General features: G+C 27.7%; 1 protein-coding gene across 1 annotated transcript; it reads right to left on the reverse strand.

Annotated features, from left to right (window-relative positions):
- On the reverse strand, nucleotides 1-3,043 carry LOC108347943 (fatty-acid-binding protein 1). Its single transcript, XM_017587406.2, has 4 exons — nucleotides 2,606-3,043; nucleotides 2,023-2,272; nucleotides 1,141-1,232; nucleotides 1-366 (listed from the first exon to the last, which is right to left on the reverse strand). The coding sequence occupies exons 1-4, from the start codon at nucleotides 2,961-2,963 to the stop codon at nucleotides 233-235; spliced, it is 834 nt and encodes a 277-aa protein (XP_017442895.2). The 5' UTR covers nucleotides 2,964-3,043; the 3' UTR covers nucleotides 1-232.
- Between the last annotated feature and the right edge of the window lie 20,427 nt (nucleotides 3,044-23,470).

Consider the following 23,470-nt stretch of genomic DNA (forward strand, 5'->3'; position numbering starts at 1 on the left):
TTTTCACAACAAAACAAATCTAGGTCTAGTCAACCCACTTAGAAGATGCGTTATGATTTGTACGAGTTCAGAAAAGTCCTCTTTTACAAGATAGCTGATAGAAATATGAATAAATTCATATTGCAATCTTGAAGTTCCGGGTATGCATAAACTAAAAATTACTCAGAGCAGGGAATTAAAAAAGGTTCAGAATCCATGTTTTAAAGATGATTCCAAGCCTAAGATTCTACCTCTAGAGGTAAGAAGCCACGTTGTGCTCAATTTCTTCTTTGGCCTGTTTATCAAATGCTTCTTCACCACAATATAAATCTAAAATTGACTTACATAGGAGTTTACTCTTGATGCTTCCCACTTCCTGTCCATCAACTACAAGAAACAAGATAAATTAATGTCAAAAATTCAAGTACCAATGTAAGAAAAATATAGAGCATTTGCATTAATAACATAAAGTGACTGAAAGACCTAATGCTAGCCGCTAAAAATTTGCATTGAACATTTATAAAGCACACTGTTGTACCAGTTCCACTTTGAAAGGTCTCCCATGTTAAACGCTTAAAAATGGGCTCCAGAGAATGAACTCACCACCAAGGTGTATTGCATGAGATATCAGATAATTCAAAGTTTGAATATAAAAGTGAAACCTTTACTTGAGGTAGTTGTACTAGCTATTACAGAAACCCTGATAGGTCAGTTACTATCTGACACCAATGCTAATTTCTCAAAAGATTCATTTCAAGTATAAAATGAGAAAATACCTCATCCATGTTTCAACATTACCTGAATTGTTTGAAACAACCTTTTCTCATAATCCAACTGTCAGTTGCAGAACATAAAAGAGTAATAGTTGTTTCATTCCACCCATTTCCTTATGTATCAATAAAATATCATCATTTATTTTTATCTCTGTTTAATACATACATGAAACCAATTTGGTATGGTGTATAATGGGGTACCCAATAAGTTAGATTCAGTTCTAAATTGAAGAATGTAGTAGAGAGAAGAAACATATTCATGAGTTCTCAATCGAATCTTTAACACCAGATTTTTCCTAGTACAAAACACATGAAGCAGGAAAAATATTTTGCACTTTTATAATTCTGAAACTTGAGATAGAAATGCAGACAGAGAAAGATCACTTACTTGAGGTGTTAAGAACATGGCCCTTCTCTCTTGAGAGATGAATTACAGATCCACGAGGTAATTTTATTTCATCTCTAAACTGGGAAGTGAACCTACACCAAAGCATTATAGAGATATCTTTGAGTTGCATAGTATTGCGTTGGATAGATATAGAATAGAGAAAAAGGCTAAAAAACGGCTTCTTTAGTTCAAATACTTGGAGAAGATGATAAGGGGCCAAATTTTCTCCTTTCATTTTTTTTTCTCCTCCTCTCCAATAATGGGAGATTTGGAGGGAACAGACAGTAGTTAACACTTAGGTTATGTCGAACTAAATTATATTTAACTTGAACATTTGATTGTAACTGTCTTATTTATCTAAAGTGTGGGTATGATGGCAAATAGCTTTATTTTCCTTCCTCTCCCCCTTTGCAAACCAAACTAGGTGTCCTTTTTTTAAAATTATTTCGTTCCTTTGAAGCAGCAAACAGTGCACCAAAGCTAGAGAAGGAAAGGAAAAGCAAACGGAAAAAAACTTCAAATTTAATACCAACCAAAAGCAAACTTACCCAACACTAAAAAGAGTTCTGAAGTGTTACAACTATATGCACATACTTACCTTTTAGACAAACATTTTGTAAGTTTTTGTGTGTGAAAGGGAGGTTTCAATTATAAATCTGCAATTTCACAAGTTTTACAGAAGTAATGCGTGTTTGGTTTCCTGTTGCATAGCAGAAAATTCATACCTGCACCCCCGTCAAGTGAAAAGCTATATGTACAAGCTTCTGGTTTTTTCACGTCTTCTATCCACGTTACAGGATTCGAATATGGAATCAAACACATACATGTGATGACTAATTCTATAATACGAAAATGAGATTGACAGTTGAAGGAACTATTCACCTTTGAAGCAATTCTTTATTGTCTGATCCCCCAAATTTCTGCAGCCTACTTCCTACAGACTCTTCAAATGCACTACGCACAGAACGAATGCTCAATCTCCCATACACAATTTGAAGCCTAACTGTCATGGGTATATCATTGTCCATAAGATCGTCAATAAACTCCTTATTGCCCTGCAATTCAGACGCGGAGAACTTCCCATATTTATCAGAAAGATGAGTCTTTATGTCATCATCATCAGCATAAACACCTTCAACAAACAACACAAATTTCCAAATACAATAAAAGTTAGGATTGTCCCTTGATCACTATTCCATATACATTTCAAAACTAACATCTTCCTTTTCCTTTCTTTCCAAACCCAGATCAAAGTCGTAGCAATTTACTAAAGTTAAGTTACAAAAAACATGCCGATACGGTATCGGAAAGGGATTCTACGTAGATTCTTTTGCATCTGAGTTATTATTTCATAAGACCAAAGTATTATTATCCTAAATTGGGAAAAGATCCTTTTTTGTTGTCGTTTTTGCATTTAAATCCGTGAGGGTGACAGCGGTGGTGGAGGGAAAGTAAAATGGCATACCAAATGCGTATACATCAATGTTCTTCAAACCCAAGACGCTTTTTTTTCGCAACCCAATTCCGCAGAGTTTTTGAGAAGAGGCTAGAACCGAAGGGAAGGAAATTCCAGTCTTTGATTCAAGCACGGAAACCCCACTGTCGGCCAAGCTGAGTGAACCCCAGAGAGGCAACGAGTGGCCAGAAGAGAAGACGGAATTCAGGGCATTCCTGAGAAAGGGGCGGTCGGAGGAGGAGGAGACAGCCACGACGGCGGCGGAGGCACCGGCGATGGCAGCACCAACAGCAAATGCGGTGAAGGGGCGAGGGAATTGAGGCGGTTGGGGCTGAGGAAAAGAGAAAGGGAAGCGCATGGACGCCATCTTGGCTTCGTTAGTTCCACCGATTCAGAGTGCAGACAAGCAAGGCATCACCGCAAGGAAATAACCACACGCGCGCCCGTAATTATTGTTATATTATTAAATTAATTGTTCTTTCACATATTACACTACATTCTCTTTTGGTTACATATTAATCTAGTGCTTATTATTATTAATTCAGTATTTTACAAATACAGAAATAAAGATTTTTAGTTAAATATTATTTTTACAGTATTTAATATATTTATAGCAAACAAATATTCTTATTTTAGGTTGTGTGATGCTGCATGTGTGTCTATTCTGAATGAGAGTGGTCTAGTGAAAGAGCTGCATCCGGTTAAGTAAAGTGTATTTAATAAAGAACATATTATAGTAGAGTTTTATCTATTAGTAAGAAGACTCTCATATCATAAAAGATGTCTTCAAGATTGAACTGATAGAAGAATGTTTTGTATAACTAGTTACCTAATAATATCCAATGTCTTGAGTCTTGGTGAAATATTAAATGTTGGACATGTCACATTTTTTTTTTCATGATTCACATATATTTGTGTGAATAAAAATTTAGGAAAGATAGATTAATAAATAATAAGTTGTTACTTGGATTTATATTTTTTAAAGACTTTTTTATGTTTATAGGCAAAAATGTTTTTAATATTATGGATATGAGACATTTTTTTTATTAACGTAAATGAGTAAGTCGTGTAGTCTTTATAGACTTCAAATGAAGAAGTTATGCAAGGGGTATACGACTTTCACACTGACACAATAAAAAAGGAAAAATTGTGTATCACACACGTTTTCAGGCAGAAATAATCGATTACACAATACAATGTTATAGTCATTAAGGGAGCCACAATTTCACTTGTAATCAATTATACAACTACTGTAATCAATTATCAATGCTGAAATTCGAATAAAAGGACTTGGTAATCAATTATAGCAACACCGATTACCAAAGGAAAAAGGCTTAAAACTAAGTTAGTGGATGAACTACATTCATGAAAATTTGAATTACTAAAGGGATTTGTGGATAAAAAAGTTGTCATGTTTCCTTTCTGTTCAAATTGAAATTTAAATATTGTGCTTATGAATTTGGTGTGTTATTTTGTTAATTTATTTTCTTTCGTATTTTAATTTTTTTTTCATCTCATATATCGTAATAAACTTTGTTTCAATGTATAATGGCCTTCAAGAATCATTTTCTGGTACATATGTCTCTTTTACGTCTTCAAGACAAACACATTATAAAGGACATTTGGGAGGACAATGAAATAGTCCTTCGTCCAAGAAGAAATGGAATTTGGATGCTAAAACATGCAGACGAACTTGATGAAGGGGTCAGAAATTTTTTTAGTGTAACATGTTTTGCACATATTTTAAAATTACAAAATATGGACATCAACCACCTGTTAGTGACGGTTATGATGGAAAGGTGGAGAATTGAAACTCCTACGTTCCACTTGCTCCTCGGGGAAAGCATCATAACACTAGAGGACGTAGCATTGCAACTGGATCTTCCAATTGAAGGGGAGGTTGTTATTGGCATCAGTAATGGACCATTACTGATAAACTGTCAACAACTGTTGGGGATGTTCCACCTAAGACTTTCGTCAGAGATAACATAATCAAACTGTCTTGGTTGAACAATACATATCGACAGTTTCCAGATGATGTTATTACTCAATACGCACAAACGTATATATTAACAATAAAAACCGTATTTGATAATTTTTTTGACACTATGTTTTATATTTCTTTGAAATTAATAAACAACATATATTCCAGTATCCACCATATCATGACCCTCATAGGTCTTCTTATGATCAGTTACAGTATCCACCCTCATATTCACACTTGGAATAAAATGTCCCACTAATTTCATCATATCCCCAAGTTATAAGCTCTTACACTTATTTTTTACCAACAACAATGTTCATTGGAGGTCCTTCAGCATTTAGTGTAGGTCCTTCGACATTTAGTGTGGGTCCTTCACAGATGTTTGCCACATCGAGCATGATTCCATTATCTACATACCAAGAAGGTACTTCATCACACAATTTTTATCGATCGACCATGCATTTTCAAACACCAAAACACCAAAGTCAGTCGATTAAAACTCAAGATAGTGATGGAGAAGCCAGATTCCCCACCATAACAACAGAAACGAGGACAACAACAAAGAAGACAACCAACTTGTGACATAGGGGGCATCGATTAAAGCTATGATTATAAAACAATTGTTTCATAATTATGAGTTTTGTACTTTTAATATTATATATGAATATTATAGTATTGTTCATTAAGGCTTATTTGACTCCAATTTTAACTTTACCTTCAACATTACGGTGTCTCCACTCTAAATACCACCCAATGCATTGCATATCCTGACTCCAAAACTCTCCTATTATGCTACTTCCTTTCAACTAATTACTCCTTTTCACCCCATCTTCAAGTAATTGATGGTATACATCTTTGGCAGCACAAGATGAACAACTTTGACACTCATAAAATTTGCATAACAGCCACATAAAACCTATCTAATTCCTACCTCACTGCCTTATTTGAAGATAGAGAAATGAAAAATGATGAACATAGTGTGAAATTTCTCTGTTAGACTTTAAAATACAATCTCCTTAAGGAAAAAGTCTCTAGAGCTTCTCACATACCAACGAACACAACCATCAACAACTTGTATTTTTGTCGACCCATAATTAATGCAAGTCAAACCAAAATGTATGAAGGTGTTGAAATACAAACAAACTAAGATGTTTTAAAAATCATTAATTTTAAAGTTTCACTTCTCCATTAACACAAATATAGAATTGTATGTTATCTTGTTAAGATATATTGAAGAAATAATGTAACTGAATTTAAAATTCAGAAAACAAAAATAAAATTCAAAACTAAATTTTCAAAATCAATTTATGAAAATGTAGATCTGGATTTCAAAATAAGGGAAATTCAGAATTGGATTTCAAAATCCAAGAAAATATAAAACGAGATTTTGAAATCTAAATTGTAAAAATGAAAAATCAAATTTTAAAATCTGAAATTTCAGAATTGGATTTCAAAACCCGAGCAAATCTAGAACCAAACTTGAAACTTTGATAAAATCCAGAATCGGATTTCAAAATCTAGATTTTGTTTCAAAAATCAGATTTCAAAATTTGAGAAAATCCAAAATGGGAATTTGAAATAAAGGATATAAAAAAAATAAAATTCGAAAAATCCATAACCAGACTAAAAAAATTCGGTTTTTGAAATTTAAAACTGGATTTTGAAATCCAAGAAAATTCAGAATTAGATTTAAAAATTCAAGAAGACTAGATATCAAGATTTCGAAATTCAAAAAAATCGAAAACTAAATTTTTAAATCCAGTTCATGAAAATATAGAACTAGATTTTGAAATCAAAAAATTCCAAAACTAAATTTCGAAATATAAAAAAAGTCATAACCAAGTTTTAAAATCCGAAAAAATATAGAATCAAATTTTAAAATCCGAAAAACTCCAAAATTGGATTTCTAAATCCAAAAATTCATAGTCAGATTTCAAATATGAAAAAACTAAAATTGGATTTCAAAATTTGAAAACCAGAGAGTCAGATTTCGAAATATGATTTTAGAAAATGTGAATTGAATTTCGTAATTTATGAATATCAAGATTTGGATTTTGAAATTCAATAAATCCATAACTAGATTTTGAAATAAGAGAAAATTCAAAATTGGATTTCAAAATCCACAAAATTCTGAAACCGGATATTTAAATCCGTGAAATATAGATAATTTGTAAAGTTATAATGATTATCACAATGAAATTTAGGATTGCAAAAGAAAAACCCGAGGTGCAAGAAGAAAGCTCCAAATTAGATACAAGAAGCAATGACCCATTATTGTTTCACTTAAAGTCAAAATGGAGTGTAATAGCCCATGACTTCGGGCTCGGGTAATACACATGAGAGAGTTACTCCTTATACCACCTCATATGGCTCTCTACACCATCACATTTTTTAAATTTCAAAACTATATTTTATGTTTCAAAAAATCTTATACCTCCATTTATTTTCTTCAACGGAATTCGAAATTCGTTGAAGAAAAAATTCTTCAACAAATTTCGACATCAGGATTTTTCAAGTCTTAAACGAATTTCAAAATTCGTTAAAATTTTTAAAAAATCCTTCAATAGATTTCGAAATTTGTTGAAAAAAATTTTCTTCAACAGATGTCAAAATCCGTTAAGGAAGCTTTCGAAAACGGATTTTGAAATCCATTTAAGAAATTTTTAAAAATTTTAACGGGTTTCGAAATTTGTTGAAAAAGGACATTTTGGGAATGTAGTGGTGGAGGGAGCAATGTGGGATGATGTAGGGAGTAACCCTCTACACATGAGTTAAGAAACTAACTAAATAGTTTGTTCCTTTTGTACCTCCATTTTTTCTTTCTGTGTAAAATCTATAAATATTAAATTACCTTTCATTAAAATTGCAATTTCTCCTTCACCACCCATTACAGTATAGGTGAGGTGGGGTTGCATAGTTAGGAAAGAGTGTGAGTTGAGGATTGAAGAGTAAAAAGGACGGTGAAGTTGAAGAGAAAGGCTCAAATTTTATGGTTTGGGTGGTTTAGCTTTATGATCTTCATTTCAGCATTCACCATCCAATTTGTACCCTCGATTTCTACTTTTACCTGTGTCAAGTCCTACAATATACATAAACAACCTAACGATAAACCATTAAAACAAACTGTGATTAACGGAATACATAAAGTTGATCGTTGTACACGTCTTATGCACATTAAGTAAAAAATTACTGAAATGAACAGATTTAAAATTTACTACTGGTTATAGGTTAAGTCTTATGTCAACCATGACTTCTATTTGAAATTTGTGATATACGATCTTGGGATTGAATTTTGAAAAAGTGAATTCATGTTAAACGACTACAATTTCAGTGTATATGGGATCGTGCTGAAGTGGTGTTGTGGTCTAACAACTTCTAATTAAAATTTTTAAATTAAAAATTATGTACCAAAACTTGGAAAACAATTGTGGATACGATAAAGAACATTCCCTTTATGTATAGATATAAAAGTTTAAAACAACGTGGTCAAATTAAAAGAAATGATTAAATTTAAAGAATAATAAAATTGATAAAAGAATTATTTTGATTTTTAAAAATATTTAAAGGTTAAATTTGAAAAACAAAGGTGGACAACAAAAGGGATAATCCTCTTTATATATAGTAAAGATTCTAAACTTTTGTTGGATAAACCTTATTTTATAAATCCATCGTAAAATTGAATTAAATTTAAAGTTTTTAATTAAAATATATAAAAAGAAAATGATACGAAAAAATGTGCTAAAAATTTATTTATAATTTTTTTCCATAAAACTTGAAATATCAATAATGTGATCAATGAGTGAAAAAGTAGAAGAAAGATAGTTTACTGTGCAATTTATTATTTTAATGGTAAACTATAATGTGATTATCTTATTTTCCTAGCTTTTTGATTAAATTCACAAATGTCTCCACTATTATTAAAATTTGATGAAGAATAAAAATGAAAAGAAAATTTCAAAAATTTTAGAATGAATAAAATGCATTCTAAATAGATAAAAAAAAAATCATATACGTGTGTAAATAAAAAATTAGTGAATAGAGTTGCTTTGGATACATATGAATACACCTATTTCTCTAACTGATTCTTAATTTCTCTGAAACTAAGTCTTATCTTTTTTTCCACTTAATAAGGAGTTTTTTAAAAGTCTCAACTCAAGTGGAATGGGACAGAGTTAGAGTAAAGTTGGTCTTCCAAAACTAAATTAATTCATTTTCAATTATTACTTTCATTTGTTTTACAATCTTTATTCGACAATTTCTGCATGATATTTTACTAAGATCTTCTTCTTCACTCCAAACATCTCTGTACAATATTGAATACCCAAAAACAAATTATAGTATGAGGGTAATTTTTTATTATCTAATAAAAAAGATGTAGTTTTAATAGAAATTAGTATAATAATTATTTTATATAGATATTGAAAAATGAAAGTTAATCTATATTTGTTTTTACTCTACTATTTCTAAAGAATATATAAATATTGGTTTTATAAAAAATTATTCAAAATAACTTTTTAATTGTAATCATATTCTAAATACATAATTTTATTATTTTGAAAAAGTTGAAAATACAATATAGCGTTAAGTTTGTTTAAGTTTAAAGATAAGGTAACTTTGAAATAAATAAAACAATATCAAAATAAGTACCTTTTTATAAATTCATAAATTAGTTATATTTGGATACAATTGCAAAATCACAATTTTTTTAATTCTTTCTTGTGTTTTTGAAAGTTTTTATGAATTTATTTTGATAAATTATTTAAAAAAAATTATATATAAATAAGTTTTTAACTTTCGACATCTAAAATATAATAAATATATTTCACTTTTCGACATCTAAAATATAATAAATATGTTTCACTTTAACAAATAATGATTTTTTTCTTAAAAGAGTTATCATAAAAAACAAATAAGTTATTATTTTTATAAAATAATACTAATATAACAAACATTTTTGTATATCAGAATTAAATAAAAATACACACAAATTTATACTGTGAGACCCAGAAAATTAACTCTGCAAATTATCTGTCACATCACCATTAATACGCACGCCACGTCACTGCTCAGGGTAATTAAAACCCACTACTGCACTGAAAGACACGCCACGTCACTCCACTGAAACATTAAAATCGCACTTTGCACCGCATGCACGCACGCCACCTGTCGCGAGAGAAGCTTCCAATTCAGAAGTGGGTGTGCAGGTGTCGGCTTGAGAGACGTTCGTTCGAACGAACGTGGGTTTAACAAAACTGGGTTTTTGAAAAACTCTCTCTCACCTGCACCACTCATCTTCTTCCTCTGAACCCAACCTTTCGTTTTCTCCCGCTTCTCTCTAAAAACCTTCAACTTCTCTCTACTGTAGATCTCACGCCTCTCCTCCGATCACATTTCTGAACCGTAGGAACGTTCCCGGAGACGCGGACGTTATTTTGGACCGAACAGAATTAGAATCTAAGCTGGTAAGTCCTCTTCTCTAGTAGTTCGTCCATTAGGGTTTCATGTGAAACCAAGTTCTGGGTTCATGCATGGATTATATCTGAGTCATCTCTGATTTTGGTGTTTAGATCAAGTGAAAGTGTTTAGTAAAACTGAGGGTAGAACGCTGTTAGAGGACGCACCATACCCTTGCTTTAGGACGTTCGCATACTGATCCGGGTAAGGGAAGCTTATATATTTAATTTATACTTGCATGTTGTATGATTTGACTTGGATGTATGAAAAATATGCCGATTTAGCTGTTATGAACGATCACTGATATTGAATATGTTTTCTGTTGTTTGAAATGCATGTTGATTTGGATACGTATGAAAGGTGTATGATTATAGTATAGTTTGATTTATTAATATAATGAAATCTGTATAGTATGAGAATTGATAATGGATATGAATTTTCAAAGTAAGAATCACATGAGAAAGGTTGAGTTAACTTAGTTGAAAATCTGGATATGATAAATTCCCTATGATAAATTACGCTCGTCATCGTACGGTCTTATACCGTTCGGTTTCCCTGAAAATTACTTAGAGTAAAATTCTTTCATTTGGGAAGAATTCGATTTGAGAACGAGCGTCCTTATTTCGAATTACTATGTTTGAGCGTTCGGCTCAGCATAGAGATGTCGTACACCTTAAATTGAATAAAACTGAAATAAGTAACGTTCGGTCTTATACCAAGCGTTCGTCCTAAATAGCGCTCGGTCTTATACCAAGCGTTCGTCATAATTGATGCTCGGTCATCTACCTAGCGTTCGTCATAATCGGTGTTCGGTCACATACCAAGCGCTCGTAATATTGAATAATCACTTGGATAAAACAGCGTTTGTTCAAGTATTAAAATATTCATCTTCCTACGTTCGTTCAAATACTAGTATTGGTTTTTCATATGCAAACTTCTTCAAAGAAAATTTCTAAGTATTATTGAACATCCTTCTTATATTAAATCTGGTCCAAGATCTCTATTATGAAATTTTTCTAAGTATCAGTACACCTTCAATTGAGTCAGTTCATTTAACTGACCAAATAGATAGTCATGTTCGTCCATCCAGTGCCTTATTTGGACGTTCGTCCTAATGCTTCAAAGGACGGAACGTTCGTCTTTTTATACTCTTAAATCTAAAGATGAGAAGGATGATAATTTATAAGAAATTACAGTGTGAACACTATATTAAATGATTATACGATTATGGAATTTGAACGAGCGATCCAAGGAGGAACGTATCAGATATGTTAAATATTAAATTTGGTAAAGTATGACTGTGGATAAGTTAGGACTCGCTGTCCATCCTGATGTTCCGTGATACTCATCTTCATGTAGAGGAGGGTAGTCATGTGTGGGAACGGCAGGAGGTCCTTAGTCCATAAGTTAACATGGGCGACGTAAGAACGGACTAACTTCGAGTGGCAGCTGTTGAGTGTATCCCAGTTACTACACCACTCGGGTGCAAGGACGCTTGTAACTACACAGATTCATACAGTCCGGACGGTCGGTCTCTATATATATATATATATATATATGAATATGTTGGATGATGTTATATGTTGAGTTATGTGTTTGAATGAATTGAAATGTTAGTGAATGTGTTGACGTATGAATTAAATTACTTAAGCTTACCCTTTCGTTTTTCCTTGTGTTGTCTATTGTCTATGTACGTTCGTCCTGTCTTTGCAATGATCATCCGTGTGGATGTGAGCAGATGGAGGTGCGTCACTTGAAGAAGTGCTAGAAGAAGAAAATTTGGAAGACGCCAATCTGGTGAAAGTGGAAGTTAAAGCCGAGCCTTAGAGCGCTCGCGTGTTTGCTTTCTTAGTTCGTTAGTTTTATTTTTGGACGTTCGGTCATAGTTTTGTAAGACCATTCGTCTCTGAACTTTCTGTCTTTATCGCGTTCGTTATTTCTGTATGGTAAACCGTTCGTTTTTTTTTACCGCTCGTTCAGAATTGTAAAAACTGCACTGTTTTATTTGCTTAATGTAATTAATTCTGATTATGGTAATTACTATATTTTGGGATGTTACATATACAAATAAAAAATACTAGATGTTAATATAATTGAATAATTTGATTCAAGAACCCGTGATTAGTGAATATGATTAAGATACCACAATAATTAAACAAACATGCTAACCTAATTAGAATTTTTTAATATTATTAATAATAAAATAGTTAATATGTTAAAAGAAGGCATGTGGGCAAGTTCTAGCACATAAGGGTTCATGAACAGTATTATGGACTTTTTTAATAAAAGATTTTTTTCTCAACTTATGTGGGTTAGGGCCTAATAATGGGTGATTCATCCTATACTTCCAATTTTTTCAAAACTTTCATTTTAAATTTTAATAAATATTTTTTCATTTTTTTTCTTTCTTATTAAAAGCACTCTTCACCACCTTAATAATAATTTAATTTAATTTTAAAATTTAAATATTATTAATATAATTTTATATTTAAATAATTATTAAAATATGATTTATATTATAATAATAGTTATATTAAAAACATAAAAATAATATTAATAATAATAAAAAATAAATAATAATAATAATAAATTTGATTTAATATATTCAAATATATTAAATTATATTAAAATAAATTAAATAATTATTAAATTTTAAATGAAAACCAAATTTTAAAAACTTGTTTAAAATCCGTAAAATATGTTGACACTTTTTCTTTCTATTTAAAATTTAATAAATATTGAATTTAAATAAAAATTATAATACTATTTATTATATTTATGTTTTAATAATTATTAAAATATGATTTATATTTTTATAGAAGTTTTATTAAAAAAAATAAAAACAATAATAATTAAAATAAGAATAATAATAATGAAAATAAAAATAATATTTAAAATCACATTAAATATATTTAAATACATTAAATTAAATTAAAATATTAAATTAAAATTAATAATTATTAAAGTTTAAACAAAAACTAAATTTTGAAAAAAAATTTAATCAGACATCCGATAAGTTATCTTAGGATATCCACATCCGGTGAATAATTGTTTTTAAAATTTTATTAATTATTTAGTTTAATTTAATATTTTAATATAATTTAAATGTATTTAAATATTTTATTTAATATAATTTTATTTGATATTTGATTGTTTTTAAAATTTTGTTTTTATTTAAGTTTTAATAATGATTTAATTAATTAAATATATTTAAATATATTAATTAATATAATTTTTTTTATTTTAATTATTCTATTTTTATATTATTAGTATAACTATTATTATAATATAAATTATGTTTTAATAATTATTAAAATATAAAATTATATTAAATAATATTTGAATTTTAAATTTATTTATTATTAAGATGGTGCAGAGTGTTTTTAATAAGAAAAGAAAAAAAATAAAAGATAATTATTAAAGTTAAAAGTTAAATTTTAAAAAAAGTTGGAAATGCAAGATAAGGATAAATATGAGATGTTAGAAGGTTAAAAATGAAATTTTTGGAGGTACAGAATGAGATGTTGGAGGTGTAGGATGAAGCACCCCAAATCATTTAAGATGGACTAATTTGACAAATGTACTCCTATATACTAAGCTTCTCATTATTGTGTTGATGTAAGATTGAGCGAGCCATTGACTCTTAATATTTGGTAGTTCCATTCATACCTACTTTATGTAGCAGATTTCAAAATTTAGTTAAAGGAGTACTAGATTTGGGATGACTATGAAATTTCAAAATCTAATGAACTCCTTAACTAGATTTTGAAATCGAGTAATCACCAACCAGATTTCAAAATTTGGTGAAATCTTTAACCGGATTGCGAAATCCATACATTACCTTCAATACACATCTTTATCCTTTAGAAATTGGTTTGCCTCTCAATTTAAAAGGACACTCACATTTTCTTATGCCAAATATATCAGGATGAACATCATATTTGTTTTTCTTTTACTTTTCACCACTTTCATACCCTAACAATACCAATGTCTTTTTCTCATGTTGATCATTTGTTTTATCACATCTTATAATGCCAACAACAAAATCAAAATCAAAAGCAATATCTCGAATGCACTCAATTAATTGGTCACATGTGGAAAAAAATATGATCAATTGTAAAATTATTTATGTAGTCTCACTATCATATTTCATTTATAAAAGAAGATAAATCTAACATGAAACTGAAATTTAGTTATGAATCCATTAAATTTGGAGGATAATCTTTCATCTTAAATTATAACTACTTATAACATAACATTACCATTGAATATCTCACCTCTTAAATAATAATAATAATTAGAGATAAAAACATTAAAACAAAACAAGTAAAACAATTTAAAAAATAAAAATAAAAACAAAAAATGTAAATAAATAAATAAATAAAATCAATATCGGATTTCAAAATTGGATAAAAATAAATACTAAATTTGGAAATTTGAGTAAAGTGTTCACCAAATTTCAAAATCTAAGAAAAATGTTAACCCAGTTTCAAAAATTTGAGAGAATATAAAGTGTTCACAACATTTTGAAATTCAATAAGTTTTCTAATTTGAATTTCAATTCGAAATCTATATGTAAAATATACAAAAATTAATATAAACCAAAAAAATAAATATAAAATTTCAAACCAAACTTAACTAACAAAAAAACATGTATACCTAAAAGTTAAACGAGATGAAATAAAGGCAAAACAAATAAGACACACAAGCACGGTTGTTCATTAAATATATATGTTATATATGTTACATTAAATACGTTTGAACGGAATTTATTTTTATTTATACCTATGTACCAAGGTTAATGTGAAATTTAGAATTGCAAGAAGAAACCCTAATGGAGTTGGTTTGCGGGCTAGTTTTGGAACTCTTGGACTCCAAACACAGCTTATATTCTCCTTTGGTTCTTCCTAAAATGGGCTATGTTGTTTTTAGGTAATCCAAATTTTATATAGATAAGCAAAAGTTTTTGTTGAGTTTAGTGGATCGCTTATGACTCCTGGAGTCCAATAACATTATATATATATATATATATATATATATATATATATATATATATATATTATTGAGTTTTGAAACTGATAACTTGTTATGTACTTGTTATGTAGGATGAAATTAACCTTTTGTATTTAGTTCATTTATATTTGTAACTTAAAAGATAATATGATATTATAGGTTTATAAAAAAATAAACCCTATGATTTTATATATTTTAATAAAAAAAATTATTGGTCTAAATTTAAGTAATACTATAAAATGTTATAATCATATATCAATATATTAATTTTTTTTATAAGAAAAGATACTAAAATTATTTATATTTCCACAAGTAAATAAATTATAATATAAAATAAAGGAGAAAGAATTTAAAAATGAATTAATTTTAAATTATCTTTTATAATGTAACAAATATGGTATGTTTATATAAACTTGATTTTAAATTGTATAAATTTGACCATAGTGTAAGCATATATTATTGATTGTTACATTTCTCTTATTGTCAATAAATAATAACTGAATTTAACTTTTTTTTACATTAATTTATTTTATACTCAAAAAACATAAATTATGAAAAATTATAATGGTTGAGAATGCCTAAGTTAGGTTTGGTTAGTAAAAATACTTTAAATAACTTTCTTTATTATTATTTTAGAGATTATTTCACTTAAACCTTTAAATTTTAGTATATTAAATATTTTAATATGAGTAAATTAATTTTTTAATCAATTTTTATGTAATATTAAATTCTCACATATTTATAGGAATCTTTTTGTGAAAAAAATGACAAAAAAATCATCACCGTAGAACATTATTTATACGTTTTATGATTTAAATAAAAATATTCTGACTAAGCATTTCTCTTCTGTAAATAAGTATATAAAATAAAATAGTAAAGAATTATTTAATGGTACTCTACAACCATCAATAATGAAATTAAAAATTTATTCGGTGCACATTTTTTACCCTTTTTATCTTTTTGTATTGATTAATTAATTTTTCTAGTTTCCATTATTTAAAAAATATCTATAAGATTGAAAATATTTTATAATTTTAATTTTGATAAAAAAATAGTGATTAATTACTGCCATTATATAATTATAACATTACTAAAATTATTAAAAAAAGTACTTTACGATATTTTATGTACAAGATCTTTTATAAATTTAATATAAAATATTTTATTTAATTTTATTATAATAATAATTTTTTAAATTATAATTTTTTATTTTATTAGATACCTATATTTCCACTAGTTAATTATAAAAGATTGACAAATAATATAACAAAAGTTCAACCTATAAGAAAAGTTCGAAATACATTTCATAGAAATATATTTACTATAAAACTACATTTATGATTTTGGTATATAAAAAAAAGGTAAAGGATAAGTACAGATATGTATGCTGTGAAACTCTAAAACTTTTTTGCAGCATCCAATGCTACTTTCTGTCTGATGAACCAATCTAGAGACTCTGGGTTATGGTGGAAGATCTGCACCATAAAGCACTGATAAGGAACCAGTAATGTTGTTTTCTAGGTTAAAGCAAGGTTTGAACTTCAAAAAACCAGCAGCAGATTAATTTGTGTGACAGGCTGGGTGTGTAATTATGATGGTCCTTTCAATTTCCTGTGTTTTGGTTTCCCAAACAGACATGAACATCTTTTTCAATCTCACTATTAACTTTTTAATTACACCACCCTTTGAAAATCTCAGTAGAAATGGCACAAGCAAGTAGCATCTTATCAGGTAAATGATCTGATGTGATTCCAATGGCATGACCTCATACACCAATAATCTTTCATCTTGATCAGCACAATATCAAATTGCGTTCACTTGATTTTGACCGTGCAAGAGACTCAACATTGCAAGTTGAACAAGAAATTGTTAGACTGGTCATTTACAACCTCGGTTTTAGCAAACCTAAACAGATATAGACCTTCTAGTCTGTAACGCATTGATTAAGATTTGTGAATGCATTACTTTGGTGGGATTGGAAGTTGGGGTTTCATTACAGAGCTCTTGCATGCTTTTATTCAAAGACAAAATTTATGTTTTGTCCAACATAATCTCAAATTTATTCATATTTCTAGGAATTGATACAAAACTTTTCCACATTTTCATTTATGTCTACGTGCAGAGACTGCTCCCTTGTAGAGTGTGTGGGTGGTCCTGCATTTTCCCATAAAACCCCATGTAACGCATGCAAGATAGACAAGTCACTGATTTCACCCCTGAGAGAGGTTTCTCTTAAAATCAGCCACGTCTCAACAAATTATTGGAATAATTACAATTTATAGGGAAGCGGAAAGTAATAAGCAATTAAGCTTAACTCAGTAAATGACAACTTTGATTATACACAGAGAATCATATATGTAAGTCTAGGGTTTGACACTCATGATCTTTTAAATTTTTTAATTTCAGATAATTATTTCATAAAACGATTATTTAGTTATTTATTATACTTTTTTATAAAAATAATTGTATAGTTTTGTATAAACATAATTTCAGATAATTCTTTTTCTTTTGGAAAGAAAATATTTAAGCATCAAACAATTTTTTTGTTTACTATATTCGTACCAATCAATATCATACTGATTTAGAGAGCATAAATAATTGTCATCGATTAATTAATTTTTTATTAGATTTATTGTAATAATACAAAAATTAAAGATTTGCTTAATTATTTTTAACATTACAGGATGAAGATTTCATATGAGATTAACCTCTTTAATTTTGAAATATCAAGTAATAATTATCGTTATTACGATATGTGATATGTGTATATATCTTTTAAAAATATAACAACAGAAAAAAATATTAAAAAATTAATTTTTTAAAAATTTATTAAAATTAAAATTTAATTTATATTTAATTTAATTTAATTAAAAATAAAATAAAATAAATTTATATTATATATTATATATTTATAATTTTACTTCAATTATGTTTTAAAAATTTATAAAATATTTTTTTAAACATCTGCCGATGTTTGAAACTTTTTTAAACGGTAACATGTTATATATATATATATATATATATATTATCAGGATACATAGGGTCTTGTTTTCATTCATATTATCAATGTCTAATAAACCCCCACCCATAGTGTCCTGTTTCATCCACATTATCAATGTCTAATAAACCCCCACCAATAAAACATGATTACGGTCTGTTCTGACAATAAACAGCTCTGAGTGTGGTGTGGGAACATCTCTGATTTATTGTTGGTTTGGTATTATGTGAATGCATGCAATTCATCTTGAAATCCTCACCTCATCTTCACCGATAAATTGATTACATTGTTGAGTATTATTTCAGTGCATTATGCATGCAAGAGATTTCTCTAAATATGTATGGATTCAGTTGAGGTGATGGGAAAACACCACCAAATGTTGTTTTCACTTTATCTTTTCATACCAAAAGCATTTCACTAATTAACCACAGAGATTATACATAACATTATCGCAATTAAAACTCATTAAACTGAAACACAAGATGCTTATGCTATAATTACAATAAAATAAAAATAAGATCAAAGGAAGCCCTCTGCTTATACCAATTCTGATATAAGATTACATGTTTAAAATTAAGTATTGTTCAACAGAGTACTTAGTTTAATATAACCCACACATTCAGCATAAGGGCCTATAACCTTTTCTCTGAATAGGGAAACAATTGGGGTTGTTAAGGAATACAATGAATATAAGACTTCTTTTTCCAGAGCAGCAACTTTTCATATTCAAAGCATTATTAAAATGAGATTATACTGCCTTTTCATTGGAAAAATCCTAAGGTGGACTGAGAATAATGATGTCATTTTAAACAAATAAAATTGTATGGTTCAATGTTTCCACTTACTTCAAGGTATAGAGTTATATGCATGTATCATTTCTCCACATTTTATGAAATCTAAAAGTAATAATTACTTTCTCACATTACCTTTTACCTATAAAATCAAACAAAATCTTAGGTAGATATTTTAATATTTTAATTGAGGTTGGGATTAGAATTTGAACCTTGAGTGATGAATGGGACCCTAACAAACTCTCACACGATTGGATTTAACACCTAACGCAGGCCCAAGTTAATTGATAACCATCCATGAAGATGATCTACGCCGACAAGAGAGAACTAAGTGTGTTCCTAAACGAAAGTTTGACAATATCCTCACACTTGCTTGTTTTGGTTCTTTGCATAGTGGTTTTCTTTAGAATGAACCTTGTCGGCATCTCTTTAGTTTTTATACCGGACCAAAATCTATTTATCATATTCATTTTTTTTTTAAATAATCTTCATTGCCTTCTAATCAAAGATAATATTGGATTAATAAAACAAAAACACTTATGAAGATGAATGTAAGAAAAGATTGGGAAATGATGGGCACTTGGACAGGGTTAATCTGCATCCATGACTAATCAACAACAGACAATTTAACCTTTACTTGATGGGACTAGACAAAGGTTTGGGAAGTTCAGATTTTAGGCTGAATTACTTTAGGAGTATGGAGTATAATTAATTTGAAGAAACAATTTTTGTTCATAAATAAATAGACATTTTAATCTTTATTTTATTCTTAAATTTGATATAATTTCTCAATAAACACTGTAAACTTTAATTTCATTTTAATTGATAATTAAACTATGACATTTTTATTGATTGAACTTTATGTTTGTATAAATAAATACTTTAAGTTTTAATTTTAAATTTTAAATTTACACTCATTTAGAAATGTTTGTTTTTAAAAATATGAAGTTAGAGTTAAACTATACGAGTGTTAGATGAAAATTGTTCCTCGCAGATGTTTTTGAAGAGGTATTTTTTTTTCTTTAGAAAAAGAAAAACCCTGTGATATTTGCTCTCCACGAAGTTCACATGTTATAATAGTTCATCTTCTTGATAATAAATTATTTATTTTAGGTAATTTTACTAAAACAAAGTATTGGCAGGCTGATTCCATTCAACATATTAAATACTAATCAACACAATGCACATGGAGGTTGAAAATATTTTAGTTAATTTGTGCACACAAGTAGTTAGTTAAGATAATAAAGACCTATATAGATAAGTATACCTATTAATTAATCACTTATGTATGTTATTCAATAAACACGACATTATTTCCTTTCATTCAAGAATCATCACAGGTACATCACAGTTAAAATTAGATTCGTTTTTCTTTTACCAATAGGAAAAAAAATCTATACTTTAGAAGATGGTCAAACTCACATATATTAGAAAAAAAACAGAGTGATTATGACACTTTTATATGTTATGGGTGAAATAGATAAGTATTAAGGGAATTCATGTGTCCTTGCCTTTGTCTAGTGTATCTAACTTGTGCATGTCAGTCTGGCACGGAATCTTGAAATCATATTCGTAAAATACAAATTTCTGTTTTAGAATTACATGTGTTTTTTGGGTTAAAAATAAAATTCATATTGTTTAAAGGATCTTATCCAAAAACAACTATAAATATGTATTAAAGAGATATATCATCAATGTGTCATACAAAGTATAAGAATATTGTCTTTGTCTTTTATTGTTAATTAACCTAACACATGTTCTCCTATTAACTATATTCCCGTATCAAGTATCACTATAGTTATAGCATATAAGGATGAACAATTAATTTAAACAATCTAATCAACATAGTATACATATATCACAAAACATATATAAATTACACATAAGAATTGCATTCAGAAAAACAATTAGACACACGTTAGTTTTATCTAAGAACAATTAATATTTGTAATAAGTTTTCATTTTTGAACTAATGAAAACATATATTAGATAGAAATGTGAGTTGTTAGTGTGAAGTTAGAGAATGAAGGGAGGAATATTAGCCATTAAAGAAAAGATTGATCTATGAGGATATCCATTAACAGTAGTGAGTAGGGTTATTTTATTGAAGAAGTAAGGACAGCATATAAAGCAACAAGATTGTGATGCTGGTGAAGTGATGATATTGAGAGGAGACAATGTACATTCCGGCTTCTAGTGCTGCTTTCTAACCACGAATCTTAACCCGAACCACAGATTTGATGCTTCTCTTATCTCAGCAACAAAATTTTTCTATGTACTTCCTTCATCCAACTTGTCCACAACTCTAATAAATAATTAACTTTTGTCTTAGTCCTTCATGTACCATTACGTGCCACAATAATGTACATGCAGCTCCCACACTTAGACAACTTAGACATCTCATTTCATTCAAAAGTACTATGCCAATCATATGGGTTGCATATCAATCTCTCAGTCAATTTTCATTTCAGTATTTCTCATTTCTTGGTTAGATCAATGCAGATTTTTTTTTTCATTTCTCATTTGTTGGATTAAATTAAAAATTAGTATCATGTATTGGAGTTAAAAATAATATATTCATATTTATGTCAGAGGTATATCATAATTTGGCAATAAATTAAAAAATAACAATAATAATAATAAAATAAAATAAAATAAGATAAGATCTCATTTTAAATACAGTATATTTGGTTATGTTTAAGGATTGTTACAAGTTTTTTACATGTATTCTGCACATTTTTGTACTATTGATTAAAATTTATTGAAACCCAAATCATATTTAAAATTAATCATTAAAGAAATATAAACACAAATTTGTTAGGTGCCTGATGAATTAAAATATAAAAGCAAAAATGTTACATTGAAATTATGTTATATAAATTATAATAACTTTTTTTAAAAGTTAACATGAATACCTTAATAAAATTAGAATATATATGAAAACTTTTCTTTTAAATATTTAATATAATAATAATCATATATATATATATATATATATATATATATATATATATATATATATTAGTGTTATATTAAATTTTTAGATCATTGTGATATCATTGATTAATATCCTAGTTTAAAAAAACTCAAGAAAAATAAAGAATAAATTAACTTTAAATCAATAATTTAATGTTAAACTTTATGAAATTGTTCACCATTATATTAATTTACAATGTTTGGAAGATTATATTGAATTTAAATATTTGAGATTAAAATTAGCAAATGATCTAAATGAAAGACAATAGGAGATTATATTGTTTCTATTTTAAATTTAACTTTTTTTAACATAAATAACTCTACATTCATACCCAAATAGTTAAGATCATTGTTAACTTCTCCTATATTATTTGCTATAAAGTACAAAAACTTTAAAAAGGATAATAGAAAATGCTTTTATATATATATATATATATAAATGAGTGGTTTACAGTGTACTTAGTATATGTTTTAGATAATGTTATGTGTGCCTATATAATCTTCATATTACTTATCCATACAATATTTCATACCATAAATTACACAACTTAGAAAAAGAGATATAAAATGTAATAAATGATGAGAAAACATATGAATATTATCTTTTCTAAATGTATACAATAAAAAGTATATAGGGACGGGATAAAAAATATTATAATGTTTGTAAAATAATCTTTTAATGTTTCATGCTAATTTAAGTTTTACTTCAATTTATTTTAATTAATGATTTTATATTATTAGTTTATTACAAAACATAATATACAATATTAAAAATAGATATTAAGCTATTATATGTTCCATTCTAATTTAATTATGATGAAGCCAAAAATTGATGTCTTTTCAAGTCAAAATGCCAAACTGAATTTTAAATCATTGAAAATAATAGAATGCAAAAATCATCTAATATATAATGTATATAAAATTGGAATAGTAATTACACTGAATATTATAAGAATAATGTTTTATGAATACTAAAAAATAATTTGCATGGTGAGAGAAAAAAAATATCATTAATATACTTTTTGTTTTATTTTTTTTCCATGTCAATGTTGTGTATTTATGCAAAATTTCTATGGTTGCAAATGTTGTTACTTAAATATGACATGTACAAATTAATAATTAAAACCATAGGAAAAAAATTAATAATAATAATTATTAAACTTTGTGGATAATTAATAATAATAATATTAGTTATATTAATTATTATTAATAACACTAAAAATAATAATAATAATTATTATTAATATTATTTTATTTTATATTAATTTTAACCATAGAATTAAAACTATAATCTAATAATTTTATTTATTAAAATATTTTTTTATTCATCGTATCTATAAAATCATTCAAAAACTTTCATGATTTATTTTCAAATTATTTTATTTTTACTTTACATCCTTAAAAACGAATAATTTTACTTTTTTTTTTCTTTTATCTTCTTATTTTAATATGACATTGAAAATCTAATTTGAAACTTTAATATAATTTAGTATCTGAACTATAAAATTAAATGGGTATAATATGATAATATTAAATTTTTGTTAGTTCCCAATTCTTTATGAATAAAAAGATGGAAGAGAAAAGGAAAAAAAATGGTAATAAGAAGAGGACAGGAGTACCCTTAATTGTTTAGTTATAGATGATGCCATGCAACCATT

The sequence above is a fragment of the Vigna angularis genome, chromosome 2 (genome assembly GCF_016808095.1).
Source record: "Vigna angularis cultivar LongXiaoDou No.4 chromosome 2, ASM1680809v1, whole genome shotgun sequence".
Taxonomy (NCBI): Eukaryota; Viridiplantae; Streptophyta; class Magnoliopsida; order Fabales; family Fabaceae; genus Vigna; species Vigna angularis.